General features: G+C 36.5%; 2 protein-coding genes across 2 annotated transcripts in view; one reads left to right on the top strand and one right to left on the bottom strand.

Annotated features, from left to right (window-relative positions):
* The window catches only part of LOC113403364 (alanine--glyoxylate aminotransferase), a 336845-nt gene that overhangs the window by 246255 nt on the left and 70752 nt on the right, over nucleotides 1–19838 (bottom strand). The window lies entirely within an intron of this gene.
* LOC135193590 (uncharacterized) lies at nucleotides 12242–13671 on the top strand. Its single transcript, XM_064216680.1, has 2 exons — nucleotides 12242–13586; nucleotides 13637–13671. The coding sequence occupies exons 1-2, from the start codon at nucleotides 12242–12244 to the stop codon at nucleotides 13669–13671; spliced, it is 1380 nt and encodes a 459-aa protein (XP_064072750.1).

Here is a 19838-nt window from a genome sequence, read left to right as displayed (position 1 = left end):
ATTTAAAAAAATTTAAGTATGTCAAAAAAAATATTACGTAAACAAATATTTCTTTAAACCCAAACATCGCGCTGGTACTAAGAACATTTTGCAAAGTAAACCAATATTTTTTTATTGATCCTACCCAGGATTTTAATGCAGGACCTTAACTAGGTAGCTTTAACCAGTAATACTGAGCAAATAATCCTCAAATTTTCAGACAAGTTTGGTCATTAAATCAATCTAAATTCGCAATAACAGACATTTCAAACCGAAGGGTAATATCTCATAAATTGAAATAGAACTGTGAATTTTATTACCTTTACATAAGAACCATTAATCATAATTTAATAATAGCATTTAATAAAACTCCTCTTTGCTTCGCATATGCGTCTCGCCCTTTATTTGAAACCCAACGAATGTGACACAGTGTTGTAATTAATATCAACCATATGAGTGTCGGACCACCCAAAAGCATGAGATGTTATTGAGGTTTACTCGTAATTATAATCACACATATAAATTTAAATGTTATTTCGTTTATTTATTTATATCCCCATATTATTTGAAAAAATATTTGAAATATCGCACGAGCGATGCTGCGGGCGACGAATAGTTAATAGTTATAAAAATCAACCGTTACTTATTCCGATCGTCACGCGACCGCTGTGTCAAAGTTTTTCAACCCCCTAGCGATTAATATTTCGCAGTAGCTTGGCTTTCCTCCTTACGATAGTGATTTTTTTTACGGTTTTATGTTCAAATTAATATAGTTTAATATAAAAAATATGCAAATATTATTACTTAATTAAGTTCTTTATAGAGTTAAAAAGGGAAACTATATAATAACATTTAATACAAGAATGAAACTAAATATATTATATGAACTCCCTTTTAGTCAGATATCGTCATAGTTCTTTTTAAAAAAGGTATTTGTTCCAAATGTAAGTGTCGTACGTAAAGTAAAAAACAAAACAGATAGACAGGCTTTAAAAAACAGCTGTTGAGCTCTAGGCCTCCGCTCCTTTAGAGGAAATGGTTTGGAGCTCATTCTACCAAGCGACTCCAATTCGGGTTGGTGGCAGATTTTCATTAGACACATGTATGACTCTTTATATTTACCTTGACCGCTGAGCACATGAAAACTCAGTGGTTTGAACCCGCAATCTCCGGTTATTATTCTCGAGTTCATATCACTTTACTTGGTGGTAGGGCTTTATGCAATCCCGTCTGGGTGAGTACCACCCACTCATCAGATATTCTACCGCAAACAGCAGTACTTAGTATGGTTACGAAAGGTATAAAAAAGGAAAGAAAAAATAAGCCAGCACGTGGCTGTGCTCATTATGTAATTTACTTTAATGATAAATTTTTATTTTTATTTCTTTACACGTACATACAACAATATAATATGGTTTTTAAACGTGTTATTAAACGTTAGGGCAGATTACAAAATACTACGAATAACGGACCCACGCGTACGAACTTTTGTTGGATTAAATTTGTTTTTCCACAATATTATATATATATATATATAAATTTGCAATTGTCACGTCAAGAGTTAAAATTTAAAGCGATATATTTATATAATAACATGATATACTAAAACTGTTACATATCTGAAAAAAACGCAACATCTTATGATATATTTATTATGTTCAGTGGTTTAGAAGAGAAGTCTCTTTTTTCACAATAAACGTCTCCTCATTGATTATTGTAGAATTAAAGGTAATAACTCTATAAAGAACCTTTTTAAGGTTAAAAAAAAAGGTTTTTTAAGGTTAAAAACAAACGACCAACCCAGGTTTTATTTATAATGACCAAGCATGTGCGCAAAAACCGATGCAATATCTTTATACATATATTATAATCAGTATATTTGAATTACCTAATTCTGCAATTATTTTTAACAGTTTAAATAAAATATATTTTGTTGTTGTATTGTTGCTTTCTAGAGATACCAGCTAATGAACTCAAAACACCTTGTGGTAAGTTAGTGTTAACCCTTGTTAAACAATTCCACCGGCGACCATCAATACACCAATGTTCTTACTCAATGAAATCATTGAGATAATGAAATAAGGACAAGATGTGTAACATCGTACAATGCCAAGGTCTACTAATGGGTAACCACTTAGCGTGTAGTACTTTCTCACACAAGTTTACTAATATCGTTTACGAAAACACATCTAGTAGTCTTATTTTCAGCACAGCATAGTAACAGAATTGTGTACACCATATTGTAACGGATAAAAATCATTTGAAGACATTATTAATTACGGTAACTGAAAAATTTATTGTTACGTAAGAGAATTAAGAAACAATGGAACAAAGAATTTATTTACCGTAACCTCAACCCTTAGAAGATGTAATTATACTATTATTAATTGTTAAAGATAATGTTTAAATTAATTTAAGAGAGATAAGGAATTATTTTTAGTTATTATTCTTGTGTTATCTGTATTGTGATGTGTTTAAAAATAACAGATAATTTTATTATATAGACCCAAAACACGAATATTACGATATTATCTTTTGAATATTTACTCGTATTCTACTTTTACAATATATTAGTAGAAATATTCAAAATAGAATGTGTTTGAATTCGTCGCAATTAAATGGGAATTCTTTTTTTATTTTGAAAAATGTTCACTGTACCCGCCAGTCAAAAATAATAGAATGAGACAAAATTTGTGTTCCTTTTTATATTTCGATAGTTGAACTCATATATGAATATATTTTTTAGTATTTATTTCAAAACAATTGGATAGTTATATAATATTGGGACTTATATTATTCGAAAACTACTGTATGATAAATGCGTTTAAAATATTGGTCGAATTTCAAATAATGTTCACTGTTATTTTACATAACGTATTTATTTCTACACTACCGCCGATAGATGAAAGAAAAAATAATCTTTAAACCGATAATGCACCACCAACTATCGAAACTAAGATGTCCATTAAGACACAGTTAACAAAACACCAACCAAATCAATGAAACCAGAACACATTTAAATAAATTATTGCTAAAGGGCTATAATGTAACTTAAGAATAAGAGGTACACTCTCAGTTTTAAATAAAGATCTTCTAATATTAATATTCGAAATCCTCGAAATCACCAGTAAGTAGTTAATATTTTATACCACGTATATTTCGTGATCATCTTAAAACAAACTCATGCAACCAGTTATATACCGGCGGACATATTATCGAAGGTATTGTATAATCTTGGTACGAAGCAATTTTTCCAATTTCAGTTCCATTCCACAGGCGAATTGGACGCATCCATCGAATCGAAAAGGCTTGTTGAAAATTTACAAATGTTGCAAAACGGATAGGCAATCAACCTACAGCAAACATCATGTATGAACTTATACTTGTATACTACGTTAGCTAGTCAATTCTCGTATGGCAGAGAAGCTTCCTCTTTTATCTTACAACATCTTATATAATTCATTATTACATAACATAACATAAAGAGCCTGTAAATTTCCCATTTCTGTGCTAAGGCCTCCTCTCCCTTTGAGGAGAAGGTATGGAGCATATTCCACCACGCTGCTCCAATGCGGGTTGGTGGATTACACATGTGGCAGAATTTCGTTGAAATTAGACACTCACGGCCGAGCACGAGATGAATTATAAACACAAATTAAGCACTTCTCTCTTCTCTTCTCGGCTCTTCTTCTTATATCATTAATTATTAACGATTCTTGTAATACGAGCCATTAAACAAATAATAATGAGAGCATAAGTTCAACTCGAGAACGTAACAAAAAGGGAATTGGTTGTGCCCATATATTTAGTTAATGGGTTCTGGCACTAAGCACGCCCTTGACTTTAACGATGTAGCAAAGGCACGAAATAAATTTAAATTGGTCGCTCGTCGGCGGTCTAACTCAATCGACAGTCATTGTAAATGCATTTTAACTAAAGGACACATTCGGTTTTTGTTCAGTCGATTGCATTTAAAAATACCTAAACGAAACTATGTTAAAATTGCGTCTTGTTTTATATATATCGTATTTCATATTATTAGATGTAATTTTAATTGCTGGTAGGGTTTTGTGCATGCCCGTCTGGGTAGGTACCACCCAGTCATATATTTTACCGCCAAGCAGCAATACTTAGTATTTGAAGGGTGAGTGAGCTAGTGTAACATCAGACACAAGAGACATAACATAGTCAGCATAGACTTAGTTTCCATGGTTAATATTTCTTACAGTACTGATGTCTATTTCCATTAGGTGGCTTATTTCCCCGTCTTCCTACATACACATATCATAAAAAAAATGACATATGCTCACACACACAACTAATAATTTCGTCTCACTTAGGTTCGCAATAATCACACAATCACCACTTCTTGTCGTTGTTTAGTTAATACTAAATAGTAACAGCTTGTAAATGTATCACAGCTGGACAAAGGGCTTCTCTCCTCTTAAGGAGAAGGAATGAATCATATTCCATCAGGTCACCCCAGTGCGTGTATCATATATAGCATAACATTTGGTTTCCTTGCAGAACTCCAAATAAATTATAAACACTAGAACCGACGAGGCAGTCAAAATAAATTGGATAGGTTAATATTGAGTTCCCAAAAAGGTTATTATTGATTTTTTTTTTTTCGTTTTTTTTTATGCATCAATAATATTAATGCCATAGAGCTCAACTTCACTTTTTAATTTCTCTCTGCCTTTGCCTTTAAATATCTTTAACACTATATGAGATCATAAATGTGTATTCATACATTTATTTAATAACTTTATCGCACCAGCTTCATATTGACTATGATGCATCGCCTGCTTTCAGTGATGTTCGATCATTGCACCATCGCTCACGCTTGACATCTATTATACTTTTCAATTCACACTTTATACGATACTCAAATATTTTTAAAACCCACTAGCTTATAACCGCGGCTTCACCTGCGTAGATTTTTATTTATTGGAGTCTCTACTGAGTATCCATCGCATACTTTGTATGTGATTTTATTATTGAATCTTCGTAAATAAAGAATTGTATTACAATTTTTAAATACGACATCATTATCGAAATCGGTTCAGCAGTTGCAGTTTTGTAATATCTTGGTGTTCGTGTACTATATATTATATTTTATTAGGTATCCGCCTCAGCTTCAAACAGATACAATAAAGGTATATATACAACTTTTGGATTGAAGAACAAACACAAAATTGTTATTTTTTCTTGCTAGGAAAATTGTAACTCTCGACATTTCTCTGCTATAATGTACATGTATTATACGTAAGTATAAACCGTCCTTGAATCACTGTTTACTGACGAAAACCGCATTTAAATCCGTTGAAAAGTTTTAAAAAAGTAAGCGTGCACACGGCGAGGAGTGACGTTATTTTATTCTACACTATTAGGAATATTTTAAAACTCTGTATCATACTTCCAATTGACATGCTGAATATTATTTATTGTGCGGTACTTGATATTATAGCTCCGTAGAGATTTAACTACACTTATCAGATTTATCGTCTGTTTTATTTTGGACTACAAAGACTACAATAATATTTATTAGCACATAGCAAAGAATAACTCAAATAGGTACAAGTTGCATACCTCTAACATGCATGTTACAAGTGTTTAAAAGGTCACCGTGGTAAGTAATTAATTTGTTCTTAAATTTTGTTAAGCCATACTTTTTTATGTTAATGGCAGGCGGACGAGCAAATAGCCCTGATGGCACGTGGCTGCCATCGCCCATAAATCGCCCAAAAATAATGGGCACCGTACGAAATATTAACCTTTCCTTCAAATAGCAATCATCAATCAACGCCATCAAACCGGAACACAACAATACTAAGTTTTTTTTATTTTCAAGATATGGTTTTGTCCCATTTGCTGTTGAAACACCGTGACCTTGTAGTAGTAGTGCAAAAAGTTTAATTAATAGTATAAGATCTCGTCGCATTACCTCCACCGGTGACAGGAGTGTTGGTTCTTTTTTTCCCCAGAGGACCGGAATTGCGATTCAACGCGGAAATGCTACTAGAATTCTTGCCACCATTCCACGCGGTCATGATTTTGCTGTAACTATTTTTAATTCATATTTGTATATATTTAAGGGCTTAATGTTAATAATTATTACGTAAATAAAGTACTAGCAGATGTACTACCCACTCATCAGATATTATACCAGATGGGCTTGCACAAAGCCCTACCACCAAGTAAATAAAGATAACTTTCTTCTTTTTCCTTAGTCCCTTCATTACAGAAAACTTGCCGCGATCAAAATAGTGTTGATATTAAGTTGATAGAAAGTTATTTTAAAAACGTTGTTAAAGTTATTACCTCCTTCGATACTCACAGGAAGCCAATCAATATTATTAAGTACTAACAGAACAATTTTTGAGAAAATAGACATGCATGCAATCGTGTTACGCTGCAGGTTGATACATACATATATGGCAGAATTGTATCCAGCTCGTGCGGCTTACTTCGCTATGGTTGTTACCCACCAACCCCCAAATGAATTATCAACAAAAAATAAACTGGTGAAAACTCAGTTATTTTTGGCCGAAATTAAGCCCACAATCTTCATTTATTATTAACTTTCGCAGTTGATAATCGTTATAACAATAATTGTAACTACGAACATATTAAATACACAAACGGTCCCACATAATAACCTTAGTTATCTAGTACCGTGTCCCAAAATAATGAGAAATCTTTGTTAACGCTTAAGAGCTACTAAAAACCAAATTCAGAGCCCCGATACAGAAACGGTTAGTGAACGCAATTTCTTTTAAAGTCTCCATTATGCAGAGCCGGCTTATCTCAGACTCACTGATTTGCTCTATCTACTGACGCCAGGTATATTCTGCTGTAATTAACCACACAGCCTTCAATTTATTGCGGAGGTATTATCTTTGTTGACCCACGAGCTTTTGCCAGGTGCTTAAATCACGAGTCTTTTTCGTAAAATTGTATATATTACTTTTATGTATCACAATCATTTCTTTAGCTGTGGTATAAATTATTTAATTATTTTTGTTATTAATAATAAATAAACCATTACATCGTTATATTCAAAAATGTTTTCTTATATATTTTTTATTCTTTTCGATGTTGATGTTGTTTCTTTCGATGAACGATATTGTATTTTATATGCAATGACAGTAAATATTACAGTTATCAGTAAGAAGTTCTTAGTAATAATATTACATAAAGTGGAAACATCGAGCATCTTAAATCTAAATGTCTAAGTTATACTTAGAACAAACAGCTTCTATTTAATAATTAGTATGAATCGGAAGATTTCTTTTTTCTCTTAATTTTTGCGAAAAGACTCTTTATTCGACTTATATAAAACTTATAACGATTTTATGTATTATGGTAATATTATATAAGTGGGTTTTGATTAATTATTTTTTAATAATCTGATTGATATAATGTTTCTAAAGATATAGATTGTTACAAGCATGTCACTATTGCGAGTGTGAAAATTATTGGTTCTGGCGCTTTCAAAGCGAACGTAGACAAAGCAAGAAAAGTCTTTATATATTTTTAGGGATCTCCAACGTTTTTAGTGAAACGATACCGACAGTACATGATATAGCCCAGTAGCTAGAATAAGTGAATCTTAACCGAAGAGTGCAGGTTCAAAACCGGTCAATAAAAAAATATGAACCTTAACTTAAAACATTTTAAAATTCACATTTAATGTTGACACTTTTCAAGAATTTCAAAGAAGTGTCTGCCGCTTGTTTGAAGCTGAGAACGTAAAAACAAATATTGAATAAAAAACGTAGAAATAGCAATAATATAAAATACAATAAACACTATTAAAATAAACTGGGGTACGTTTCTTAAGTTAAATTAATTAATTAGAATATCTAAGTTTATTTCAATCAAGTAAATTCGATATAAATTGACAGAACAGTAATATTTTAAAATATATTTCGTTATTTGTATCTGTAATAAAGTCATAGCACTAACGGTTTTAGGAGTTTTATTTGAAAAGGACACTTGAATACAGCTAATAAAATTGCGTAGGACGTATTTTTTTTATATTTTTCATTTGGGTACGAAAGAGGAGTGAGCCTGGTGCGACAACTATGTTGGATTAAAATATTTGTGTATATTTTATGTAAGTAATTTTCGCTAAAATTCCCAAGGGACATATCGATCCGTCGCTCAGGTGTGTTCTATTCTTAATTGAACCGTTGCGACGCTGAGACGGATCTCTAATGAAATCTTTAGTGAAATATGATACCAGCTACTCACTCGTATTTCGCACGGGTATAATTAAATAATATATTATGTAAAAAGAGACAAAGAAAATAAACTTATATTTCGAAATAGGGCATTGTGCAAGCCCACCTGAGTAGGTAGTACCACCTCATACCATATGCTAACGCCTATACAGCAGTTATTTTCGTTGAGTTCGGTTTGAAGGGTGAGTAAAGGCTCATTCCCCAAGGTTGGCGGCGCATTGACGGGTGGTTAATATGTCTTACAGCGTCAACACTTAATAAACACTGTTGCACTAATTTCGGCAGTGACCTCTGACCATAAGGTTGACTATTTTCCAGTCCGACTACTTTACATATATTAAAATTGTGACGTGTATTTTAATGTACAAACCACATTCCTTAGCTCTCCGACTCCAGTATTTATGTTAAACTTCCTTCTTTTCTACGAACATCAGCGAAACTTTACAAAATGCCAGAGAGTTCCCGTGAGACGTTTCGTACTGAACCAACCACTAACGACTACAAACCTTAGAAAAGTTTATTGAAAGGTAAAAATTTTTTCATTTCAAACGCAAAAATCTTGTTATTTGACAACTTCTTTGGAGCACATCAGCTCTTTATTAGGAAATGAAGAAGACTGATATTCTATTACAGTGAGAAAGCTTATTTATATATTTTTTGATATTATAACTAGCGACCCGCCCCTACTTCATACGGGTGCAATGCTGATACTAAATATACTGTAGAATGCGTTCTTAGTTTAGTCATTAGACAATACAAACCGCTATGTTCCTGCGTTTTAAATCTGTAATATCTTCGAAAATATTCATTTAAATTACATGCTGTACAAGACATAATGATCTATATTAAATTCACAATCTATTTAAGGTAAGTACTTAATTGGATAAGGATTAATGCTGTATTGCTTAAAATCCCATCGAAAATAAGCCATAATTTCTCGTAAAAAGTAAAGGATAAAAAATGGTTATTGTGGGCTATCCCTAAGAGATAGACATATACCATCGTGACCACCTTTATAAGGTGTACAAAACTGTACTACATTATTTTGATCTATCTCATAGAGTTCAGCCAGGATTTGCAATGTAAGCGCAAAAAAATGTGTTTATTTACGACATCACTTTAGAAAAGTCTAAAATTATTGATGTTTCTCTACTATATTGCGCATGTATTATACATATAAACCTTCCTCTTGAATCAATCTATCTATTAAAAAAACCACATCAAAATCCGATGTGTAATTTTAAAGACTTAAGCAGACACAGGAACAGACAGCAGTAAGCGACTTTGTTTTATACTATGTAATGATAAAATATAAATAATCACAAATATAACTCTGGTGTATATATGAAAGATCGATCATTGTGTAAATTAATTATTTACGAGGTTTCATGAGAAAAAATACTGACAAAAATTTCTCGTCATCTAATTAGCATTTCAAGTAACTGTGTGAAGTGAATAATATATCATACAACAACACAAAACGTATAGAAGACCAAATTGTCTATGATCTCATTAAAATTACATTATTGCTGTCCACACTGCGTCAATTCGAAAAGTTTTAAATAAACCACTAGAGAGAGTGAATGAGCTGGCTCGCATCTGCGCTGCGGACGGTAAGCCATTGGAGCCCTAATGCAACATGCATTTTTAATTCATGTCAAGAGTCCCAAGGCAACCGCGATGCTAAGTGCAGCGGAAATATGCTTACTGGCCATTGCTTATGTACCTTTGAAACAATCCTTGCTATTCTAATGTTACAAAACATAGTTTAATATATTAATTTAAATCGAAGCTTAACAAAAATTAACCAAATATAAAAAGTCCTAATGTCATTTAAAACCATTTCTTTTGATTTTTAAAAATTATCTTTCTTTTATTTATTTTGTTCTGAGTTGAGACATATATTGTACTGAAATATATTATAGTATTCGAGTCACAGATTAAAAAGTCACAAACGAAAACGTTGACATACGATCCGATGCGAGTATGTGGCACATTAAGTAACATAAATAAATAATTACACCTTACACTCAGTTGAGTGCGAGCAATCGCTTCAACTAGCCTGATTTAGTAGTCTAAAAGCAGAGAGTACAAACGTCCCAACTGAACTGTCCACAGGAATATTTATTAAGGATTTACCAAAGACTTTAAGCTAACGGTAATGGTGAAATTTTCGATCAATTGAAAATTTATGAAATTACTTTCATTAAATAAACAATATTACGAATGATGTGTAAAAAATAATGAGGTAAGAACTGCGTTAAAGTATATTCTCTAAGGGTATGGATGAAGAGAGCGCTTAGCATATGATTTGATGATATAGCACTTAACAAAAATATGTAATAATTATATTTGTAATTTATTGTTGTCATTTTTTAAATAATAAATTAACGTACAGTTGACTATCCACAACAACAATAGCATAACAAAACACTTGGTAAATTTTAAATAAAAAATCAATCAATTTAATAGGAGATATTGCATTATTGTTTTATTTTAACAGTCCCTTAATATGAAATTAACTTCGATTGGTACAAAAAAGTCTTAAGCATGGGTGGCCCCGTATTGGATGATTCAATATTAAGAGTCTACAAGGACCTCAAGCTACACGTAAAAAAGTCAAAAATAATTTAATTTACATCTAGGAATTATAAGAGTATTTTTTTAAATATTGTTATAATAAAAAATAAACTTCAGGGACAAATTGCAAAAATTTATTCATGTAAAAGGACAATCTAAATAAGCTATTTTAGTTTTTTTTTTTAAAAGAATTGACGCGCAAACTGTTCTAGATTTATTTACGGCAACATTGTATGTGTTCGTCCGAGCGTGATATCAAAAGCTTACAAAGTTTTAGTTAAGTGAACTATTTTTATCATAGATGCTATTACATATTGACGAAAAATCCATAAGGCAAAGAATTAAAAAAAAAAGAACGTAGAACAAAATCTTAAAAATGTAAACGTATTTTTATTAGTTGTGTGTTATTAAAGCTAATATTATTATTATAAGTAAAATGTAAAACGATTCAGTTAACCAGCGGCTAGTCGAAGTAAAAAACAAATTAACAAGACGGTGTATCACGTAAAAGAATTTTTTAAATTCATATAACAATTTTTAAAAAACCTTTTTGATTATTAGTTACTTAAATTTATTACTTAAATGGATATACAATAGTGGTATAGCTTACAAACCAGTCAAAGTTGGTACCACCAATTAGTCAACTATTGCATCGAAAACAGCAATAATTTGTATTGCTGTATTTTCCGGTATAAAATTAGGCAGTGTCATTACGATCATACACCATTTTAGTTCCCAAGGTTAGCGGTGTATTATGAATTAATTTATAGCCTGTGTCATTCGATATGACGTTAAAGTTTCTAACGATACCCATACATCCAAATCTGTTCAGACATTTGAATGTTAAGGTGGAATATAGAGACTCACATAGATTCATGAACTATGAAAACATTACACTTCATTTTGGGGCATCTGTGTAAATACCTCAGACAGATCCAAAAAGGACGATTCGAAAAGTGTATTTTAAAATCAATATCCAATCCAATTTTAATCCAACACGAATTATATTCAAAGGATTTTATTCTGGTCGGATTTTGTTTTACAGACTAAATTTACATTCGCCCGATGCTACATTTTATATCTCGAATGTTTCGTATAAAATTTATTTTGTGTTAAAAGTGAATTTTCTCCATTTAAACATTGTACGAATCATCGAAATGCTTTTTGAACACCCAAAAAAACAGATATGTATTATTTTCTTCGTAGTCGAAAGTATAATAATGTTTAAAGAATATATTGGTGTAATCAATAAGTATATTTATTTTTTAACTCTTACAAATAAGTAGTAGTGAACAATCTTTAAAATGAGAATCTCTTATTTACTATTAGTCCGTGGATAGTTACCAAAATTCAAGGTTTACTATCAGAATTTTCGTGGAATGAAAACTAAATTGCATAAAATACAAATGGCAACATTACTAACTACCTATGAGATGATTGTTGCAACCGAAACATGGCTGGATGACACTGTTGCGGACGGGGAATTGTTCACGGATAAATACACCATCTACAGAAGAGATCGTCAGTCAACCTCCTCTCAACGCAAGACTGGTGGTGGAGTACTTTTTGCAGTATCTAAATCTATAGAATCTAGACGAATTGAACATTTAGAAAGTAACGGTGAAGATCTATGGATTTCTGTAAAAGTATCGGAAAATGGAGTTTCTACGAACATTTTATTTTGTGCAGTGTATATTCCCCCGCCTATCTCGTTGGAAAGTTTAAACCTCATTTTGGACAATATAAGTGTTGTAATGCAATCTAACCCTGGTAAAGTTGTAGTTTTGGGGGATTTTAATTTGGGTTTTCTAAATTGGCAGCTGGACGAAACCGAGGATCTGTTAAAACCCGACCATACCGATAATATTTTGGGATTCCCTTTTGCCGATTTTTTGTCACTCAATTCACTAACACAATACAACAAAATTAAGAATCACATTCAACGTATACTAGATTTGGTCATGAATAATTTTAACAATTTAACAGTAATTGAAGCTTGTCAATTATTAAGTAACGTTGATCCTCACCATCCAGCATTAGAAATATCTTTGCGAATTAATGCCGATAAATTTTTATACAATAAAATATTTGCTACATATTTATTTAGAAAGGCAGACTACGATGCGGTAAACAGATGTTTAGGAGAGTTTGATTGGTACTCCGAATTAGGGAGTTGCGGGAACGTCGATGCTATGGTAGAAAAATTGTATAATATCTTGTACGCTATAATTGATTCTCATGTTCCAAAAATCAAGCCAAAAGCATTTAAATATCCTGTCTGGTTCACATCTTCCCTGATAAAATTAATTAACGAAAAGGAGAAAGTTAGGAAACTGTGCAAACGTTATAAGAATCCTAGAGATATATTAGAGTTAGCAAGAAGCCGTAGGCGCGTCGAGAATCTACTTGAATTAAGTTACAGCCGTTACATTTCCGGAGTCGAGGATTCAATCTTTCGCGATCCCTTAAAATTTTGGCGTTTTGTTAAAAAACGGCGTGGAGCTAAATCCGAGGTCCCATCTGAAATGTCACTAGATAACACCACAGCCCATTCTGGTCAAGCGATTTGTAATCTTTTCGTACAGAACTTTGCGTCCTCATATTCTTCTTTGCAGCCTTGCGTAGATTTCGTAGACGAAAGTCCGGACTTTTATTCTCAAATGTCTCTTGCTCACGTCACACTAAATGAACGTACTATATTGAAGGCATTACGTTCAATAAATCCAAGCAAGTCAGCTGGTCCTGATGGCATTCCTCCTCTTTTTTTCAGAAAAACGTGTAAATTACTCGCACTCCCATTAAAAATTATTTATAACACATCTCTTCAGACTTCAACTTTTCCTACGAAGTGGAAGGAAGCTAATATTTTACCAATTCATAAAAAGAAATCAAAGAGCGACGTAAGAAACTACCGACCGATTTCAATGTTAAACGTATTATCCAAAACCTTTGAAAGTATAATTACCCCCATTTTGTCACAATATATTAAAATCATGATTACAAGTGATCAGCACGGATTTTGCCAGCGTAAGTCAACCACTACAAATCTCACAACTTACATACATTACATTTCTGGGTGCATAGATAATAAACAACAGGTTGACTCGATCTATACCGATTTCAGTAGCGCGTTTGACAAAGTTAATCATAAAATCTTAATTTACAAGCTTAGGTTATACGGTATTCATGACCCCCTGCTATCTTGGTTCCGATCGTACTTATCTGATCGAGTACAGAGAGTTACACTCGGTGGTTACAAATCTCACGAGTTTATTGCGACCTCTGGTGTTCCACAGGGATCACACCTAGGCCCAATATTATTTGTCATCTTTATCAATGACATTGCACACTGTATCAAGAACAGCAAATGTTCCATCTTTGCTGACGATTTAAAGATTTACCGCTCTATAACATCCATGAATGATTGCAAATTGCTCCAAGACGATCTAAACTCTATACAAAAATGGTGTGATTTGAATGGAATGGAACTAAATGTCGATAAGTGCCAGTTTATTAAATTTACGCGTAACAAAAACATAATAAGACATCAGTATAGCTTACAGGGCAAACCGCTCGGAGAAGTTTCGGTTGTTCGTGATTTAGGTGTTATGATCGACGCCAAACTTAAATTTAACACTCACATAAATCATATTGCCACGAAGGCCTGGAAAAACTTCGGTTTTGTCAGACGTAACTGCAATGATTTTAAGAGACCGGCAACTATCATAACTTTGTACAATTCGTTTATACGTAGCGCTTTAGAATATGCGGTTGTAGTATGGAATCCGCATTATAAGATTTACATTGAAAGGTTGGAACGCATACAACACAAATTTACAAAATTACTAGCTAGTAGAAGTAACAGTTGTCCTTATAAGGCCGACTATGAATCACGTTTAAAGTATTTTGGACTGTGCACTCTAGAAAAACGCCGCGAAATTGCTTCTCTAATTACTCTCTATAAATTATTGAATAACCACTTGGATGCAACAGATCTACTACAAGATATTAACATAGCAGTGCCACGTACTGCACCTTTTTTTTTTTTTTTTTTTCTCGCTGGAAAAACGCGTTACGCGCTTCCCCCACGTGATGGAAGGTGGGGGGGTGTGTGGGACTCCCCGGAGCCCTGGACGCCGAGTGCGCCCAGGTACGCCGGGTTTACCCACTAAAAAACCAGCGGTACCCTCTCCGTCTTTCGGCGGGCGCCACGGGATCGCTTGCGCATGCTACCGTGACGCCCTGACGGTCGGCCCGCCTATGCGGGCCTCCAACACCTAGAGGGGGTTCTCGGGGTACTGAGACCCTCCCTAGTCCCTGCGACGCCTATTGAGGCGGGGGGAGAAGGTGCGCGTAGCGCTTCTTCCTCCTCCCCGGTCGTCTTCGGCGGAGCGGGTCTGCAGCTGCATCCTCTTCCCGCTCCCGCTCCGCGGCTTCCTTCTGCGACATCACGTTTTCGCAGAAGGAGCGCATCTCCGACCAACACGTCTCGCTACCGAGCATTTCGTTGACGATGCTCGGCAGCGAGAGGTCTCCGCCCATAGTCGCCGCAAGGGTGTGCCTCTGGGGCCCCCACGCAGCACACTCACTCAGGGTGTGGAGCGCCGTGTCGACTGGCGCACCACACTCGTGGCAGGAGGGTGACACCTCCCGCCGCGCTATCCCGTGCAGGTACTTACCGAAGCATCCGTGCCCGGTAAGTACCTGCGTCATCCTGAAGGTGAGTGTGCCCTTCTTCCTCTCGACCCAGCGACTCAAGTGGGGGCGGATCGCCTCCACTGTCGCCAGGCCCGCCGTGGGTGACCCCAGGTCCTCCTGCCATCGGGCGATCAGGGCTCGCTGGGCTAGAGCCCTGATCCGCCCGACCTCCGCCGACCCTGGACGGTCGCCGCGGTTCCTCGCCTCGACCCGGAACCGGTACACTTCCGCGAGCACCTCCGCCTGGAGCTCCCAGGGCGGATCGCCCGCGAGAAGTGTCGCCGCAGCCCACGACACCGTACGGTACCCTCTGACGCCTCTCACCGCTATGACCCTCTGCGGCTTCCGCAGAAGGGCCCGGTTGTCAGCGGTGAGGGCGTCGACCCAGATCGGGGCACCGTACAGCGCCATCGACCTCACTACGCCGGAGTAGAGACGCCGGCCTAGCGACCCCGGCCCCCCCACATTCGGAAGGAGGCGACCGAGGGCGGCGGCGGCGTTGATGAGCCTCGGGCCGAGATGTTCAAAGTGCTGCCCGAAGCTCCATCGTCCGTCCAGGATCAGGCCCAGATACTTCATCTGGGCCTGTACCTTGATCACCGTCCCCTGGACGGTGATACTCGCCCCTCGTGGGGGTCCTTTCCGTGGACCGTGGAAGAGGAGGGCCTCCGTTTTGGATATGGAGATCCTCAAGCCCAGCATTCCCATACGGTCCACGGTGAGAGCCGTTCCGACCTCGGCGAGGCGAGCCGCCTCCCGAAAGTCCCGCCCAGTCGCCGTGACGAGGGTGTCGTCAGCGTAGCACAACACACCCATCCCGGGAAGGACGGGAGCTCGCAGGAGCCAGTCGAAACCGACGTTCCACAGAATTGGGCCGAGAACCGACCCCTGTGGAACGCCGCAGCCTACCCGACGCCGGACCAGCCTCCCATCGACCCCCGCCCAGAGGACCTCCCTGTCCTGGAGGTACGCCTCCAGCAGCCTCCTGAGATAGGTCGGCACCCCATGGTATCGGAGTGCCTCCCGTATCGTCTCGAAAGGGAGACTGTTGAAGGCGTTCGCCACGTCGAGCGACACCGCCAGGACGACTTGCCCCCGGGCCACCGCTTCCGTCGTCCGAGTCTTCAGGGCGTCCAGGGCGTCGACCGTCGACCGGCCCGCCCTGAACCCGTACTGAGCCTCTGAGAGACCCGGACCGACCTCCTCGAGGTGCTGAACGAGACGGGCTGCGAGGACCGCCACGTACTGCACCTTTTTTTTTTTTTTTGTTTAACGAGGAGGAAATGCATTTACGCATGCCGCCCGGTCGGGGGACCGGGACGGGTATGTGGGACTCAACCGGGGCCTAATGCCCCGTGCCAGGGCAGATGCCCTGTCCTACCCACTAAAACCATCCTCGGGTTTCCACCATGCCGCCGAGTGGTGAGGCAACGGGATCGCCAAGGGCATGCAACCGCGACCCCACCAGCGGCAGCCGCCGTAAGGCGGCTGAATATACATGGAAAGCGCGCCTAGTGCGCGCCTTCCCCCTCATCCTCCACGTGTGAATGTGACGAACTCCCCCGAGTCCGCCACTGGAGGCTGGGCGTCAACGAAGCTGACGCCCTGCGGCGGATAAGATGGTAGGCTCCGCCGCCGACCGCCGGTGTAAAACACCTGGGAGGCTCGAGTAGCGAGCCCTCCCACTCCCTCCTAGCCAACGAGGCCACTCACATGGTCCGCCCTGACGCCGATCAGGGACGTACCAGGAGCGGCCCCGCGGCTTCCCTCCCGCCAGTCTTAGCCGTGGCCGACGAGCAAGCTCAAGCCGGCCCCGTTGCCCAGGGTACGCCACGAGGAGGCGACTGACATGTACCCCGCCACGTACTGCACCTAGACAACCTCTAAAAAAAATTTTCTCCTCTCGAACTTCCAAAACAAATATAGGTAAATACTCTCCACTCAACCACCTCATAAACTTGTATAATAAAGTCAACAGTGAAGGCATTGACATTTTTCACGACTCACTACCACTTTTTTGCAAAAAATTAACGCTGGGAGCCTTATTGTTTTGATATCTTTACTATTGTATTTAGTTTGTTATATTCTACTTAATATTAGAACATTGTAAACTATGGATTTATCTCAAAAAATCTTAATTTGTCATTGTTGTAATTATTGTTAGTTATTTATTTTTTTTTTTTTTTAATTCATTTAATTTTTCTGCTAATTGTTTAAATGTTAAATAATTAATAAGCGTCTATATTGCGGTCTGTAGTATTTATTAAATAGAGTATTATTAAAAAAATTGTTATTGGAGGCTAACGTAACTATTAATGCTGTATATACCTATTAAGTGTTTGAAATTGTATTTGTCATTTTATTGTATTCTTGTTTTAAGTGCTATATTTCAAATACTGTGGTGTATCGATTAAATAAATAAATAAATAAATAAATAAATAAATAGTAGTGCATCGCACGTTTCCTTTGTAATCTTTAACATTGTTAAATTCGAAAAAGAATTACATTAGTTCAGATACATTTGGTAAAAATGTCATTATAAAAAGCATATTCGTGTAAATAGTACTTTTCTTCGAGTACACTAACTACTCTTTTAATACAGTTGTATGACTAGACTTCAGAGTTTACCATATATGGTCAATTTACACTAAAAGATTATCTCAAATCTTATATATATAAATACGTGTGAGTATTTAACACGTTTAAAATTGTTAGACACTACTTAACGATGACATATAGCATATTTACATAGAACAACGTCTCCCGGGTTTAGCTTGAATAATATAAAATAATAATAATGATATACCACAAATTTATCAGTATTTACTTACATAGACATATAAATATATTCAGGAAAAATGTTGTTTAGCTAAACAAAAACTATATCTTGTTGAATGACGTTTCAAAATTGTTTTTAATAACTTGTATCAAGTAAATTTTTAGGCATTTGAATTCAGTGTTTAAACTTACAAAGAAACAACATTTTTATAACTACCTCTGTAGTCAGGTTAAATCTACTTAGGTGCACATAACGACATAGTCTGTCAAACGTGATCATTTATATAATTAACTACACGAATGAATGAATGTGAATGTAATGTATATATACATATATTATGGAATCATCCTTATCATAAAAAGAGGTACTGGCAGAGCTTTTGTTTTTTAAGAATTTCATTGAAAAATATAATTTCAATATTAATATGAAAATTTGATGTTATTTTTGGCTTTAGTTTTATAAATGCGAAAGTAACTCTGTCTGTCGGTCTGTTGCTCTTTGACGGCACAACCTCTGAATCGAATTTGATTAAATTTGATATGAAGCAAGCTTGTAATCAGAAGAACGACATTAGTCATGACACTTTTTATGCCGAATACTTGACGACCAACCCAATGGCGAACGAAGCCGCATGCGACAACTAGTAAAATTATATTAACGTATGTTTCATATTATTGGCGACATAGCATTAAGCTATGCGACATAGCTTAATATACCGACGTTTTTGGGTCCAAACCCAGGCAGGCACCACTGAATTTTTACGTGCATTAATTTGTGTTTATAATTCATCTCGTGCTCGGCGGTGAAGGAAAACATCGTGAGGAAACCTGCATATGTCTAATTTCAACGAAATTCTGCTACATGTGTATTCTACCAACCCGCATTGGAGCAGCGTGGTGGAATATGCTCCAAACCTTCTCCTCAAAGGGAGAGGTGGTCTTAGCCCAGACGTGGGAAATTTACAGGCTGTTAATGTAATGTATTTATGTATGTATGTATTCACGGAGAAAATTGTTGTCGATTTAGATACAATGATTCACATAAAATCCTCATGACAGAGTTGTAGGTCTCCAAAATATCTACAGAAATATGAGCACAATTTACATCTGTCGTCTATAGATAACTTACAGTGACCATCTTTAAAATGAAACTAGCTAAAAATTCGACTGCTGAAATATAGCAAATAAACATCGAACACAATTTTACCACCTTGAGAGGTAAATAAAAAAAAGTATCCTATGTCCTTACCGGGGACTCAAACTATCTTCATATCAAATTTCATCTAAATCAGTTCAGCGGTATAAGCGAAGAGGTAACAGACGCAGTTAGTTTCGCATTTATAACGTAAACAAAAGCTTTAGTTTAATTTTACCATTTTATGCACATAACACCATTTAGACTTCGCACTTCGAACCCTGAAGTTTTAAAAATATTACGGGATATTTTAAATAAACGAGTTGAATACGCGGGTCGTGTTTTGCGATGCATTAGCAAAGTTCGGGCAAATGGATCGGTGGTCGAATGTTTTCTATCTCATTGTTCAAAAAATAGCA

This window comes from Vanessa tameamea, chromosome 13 (assembly GCF_037043105.1).
Source record: "Vanessa tameamea isolate UH-Manoa-2023 chromosome 13, ilVanTame1 primary haplotype, whole genome shotgun sequence".
Classification (NCBI taxonomy): domain Eukaryota; kingdom Metazoa; phylum Arthropoda; class Insecta; order Lepidoptera; family Nymphalidae; genus Vanessa; species Vanessa tameamea.
The sequence above is the reverse complement of the archived record's forward strand: the minus strand, read 5'-3'. Positions and strand labels throughout refer to the sequence as shown.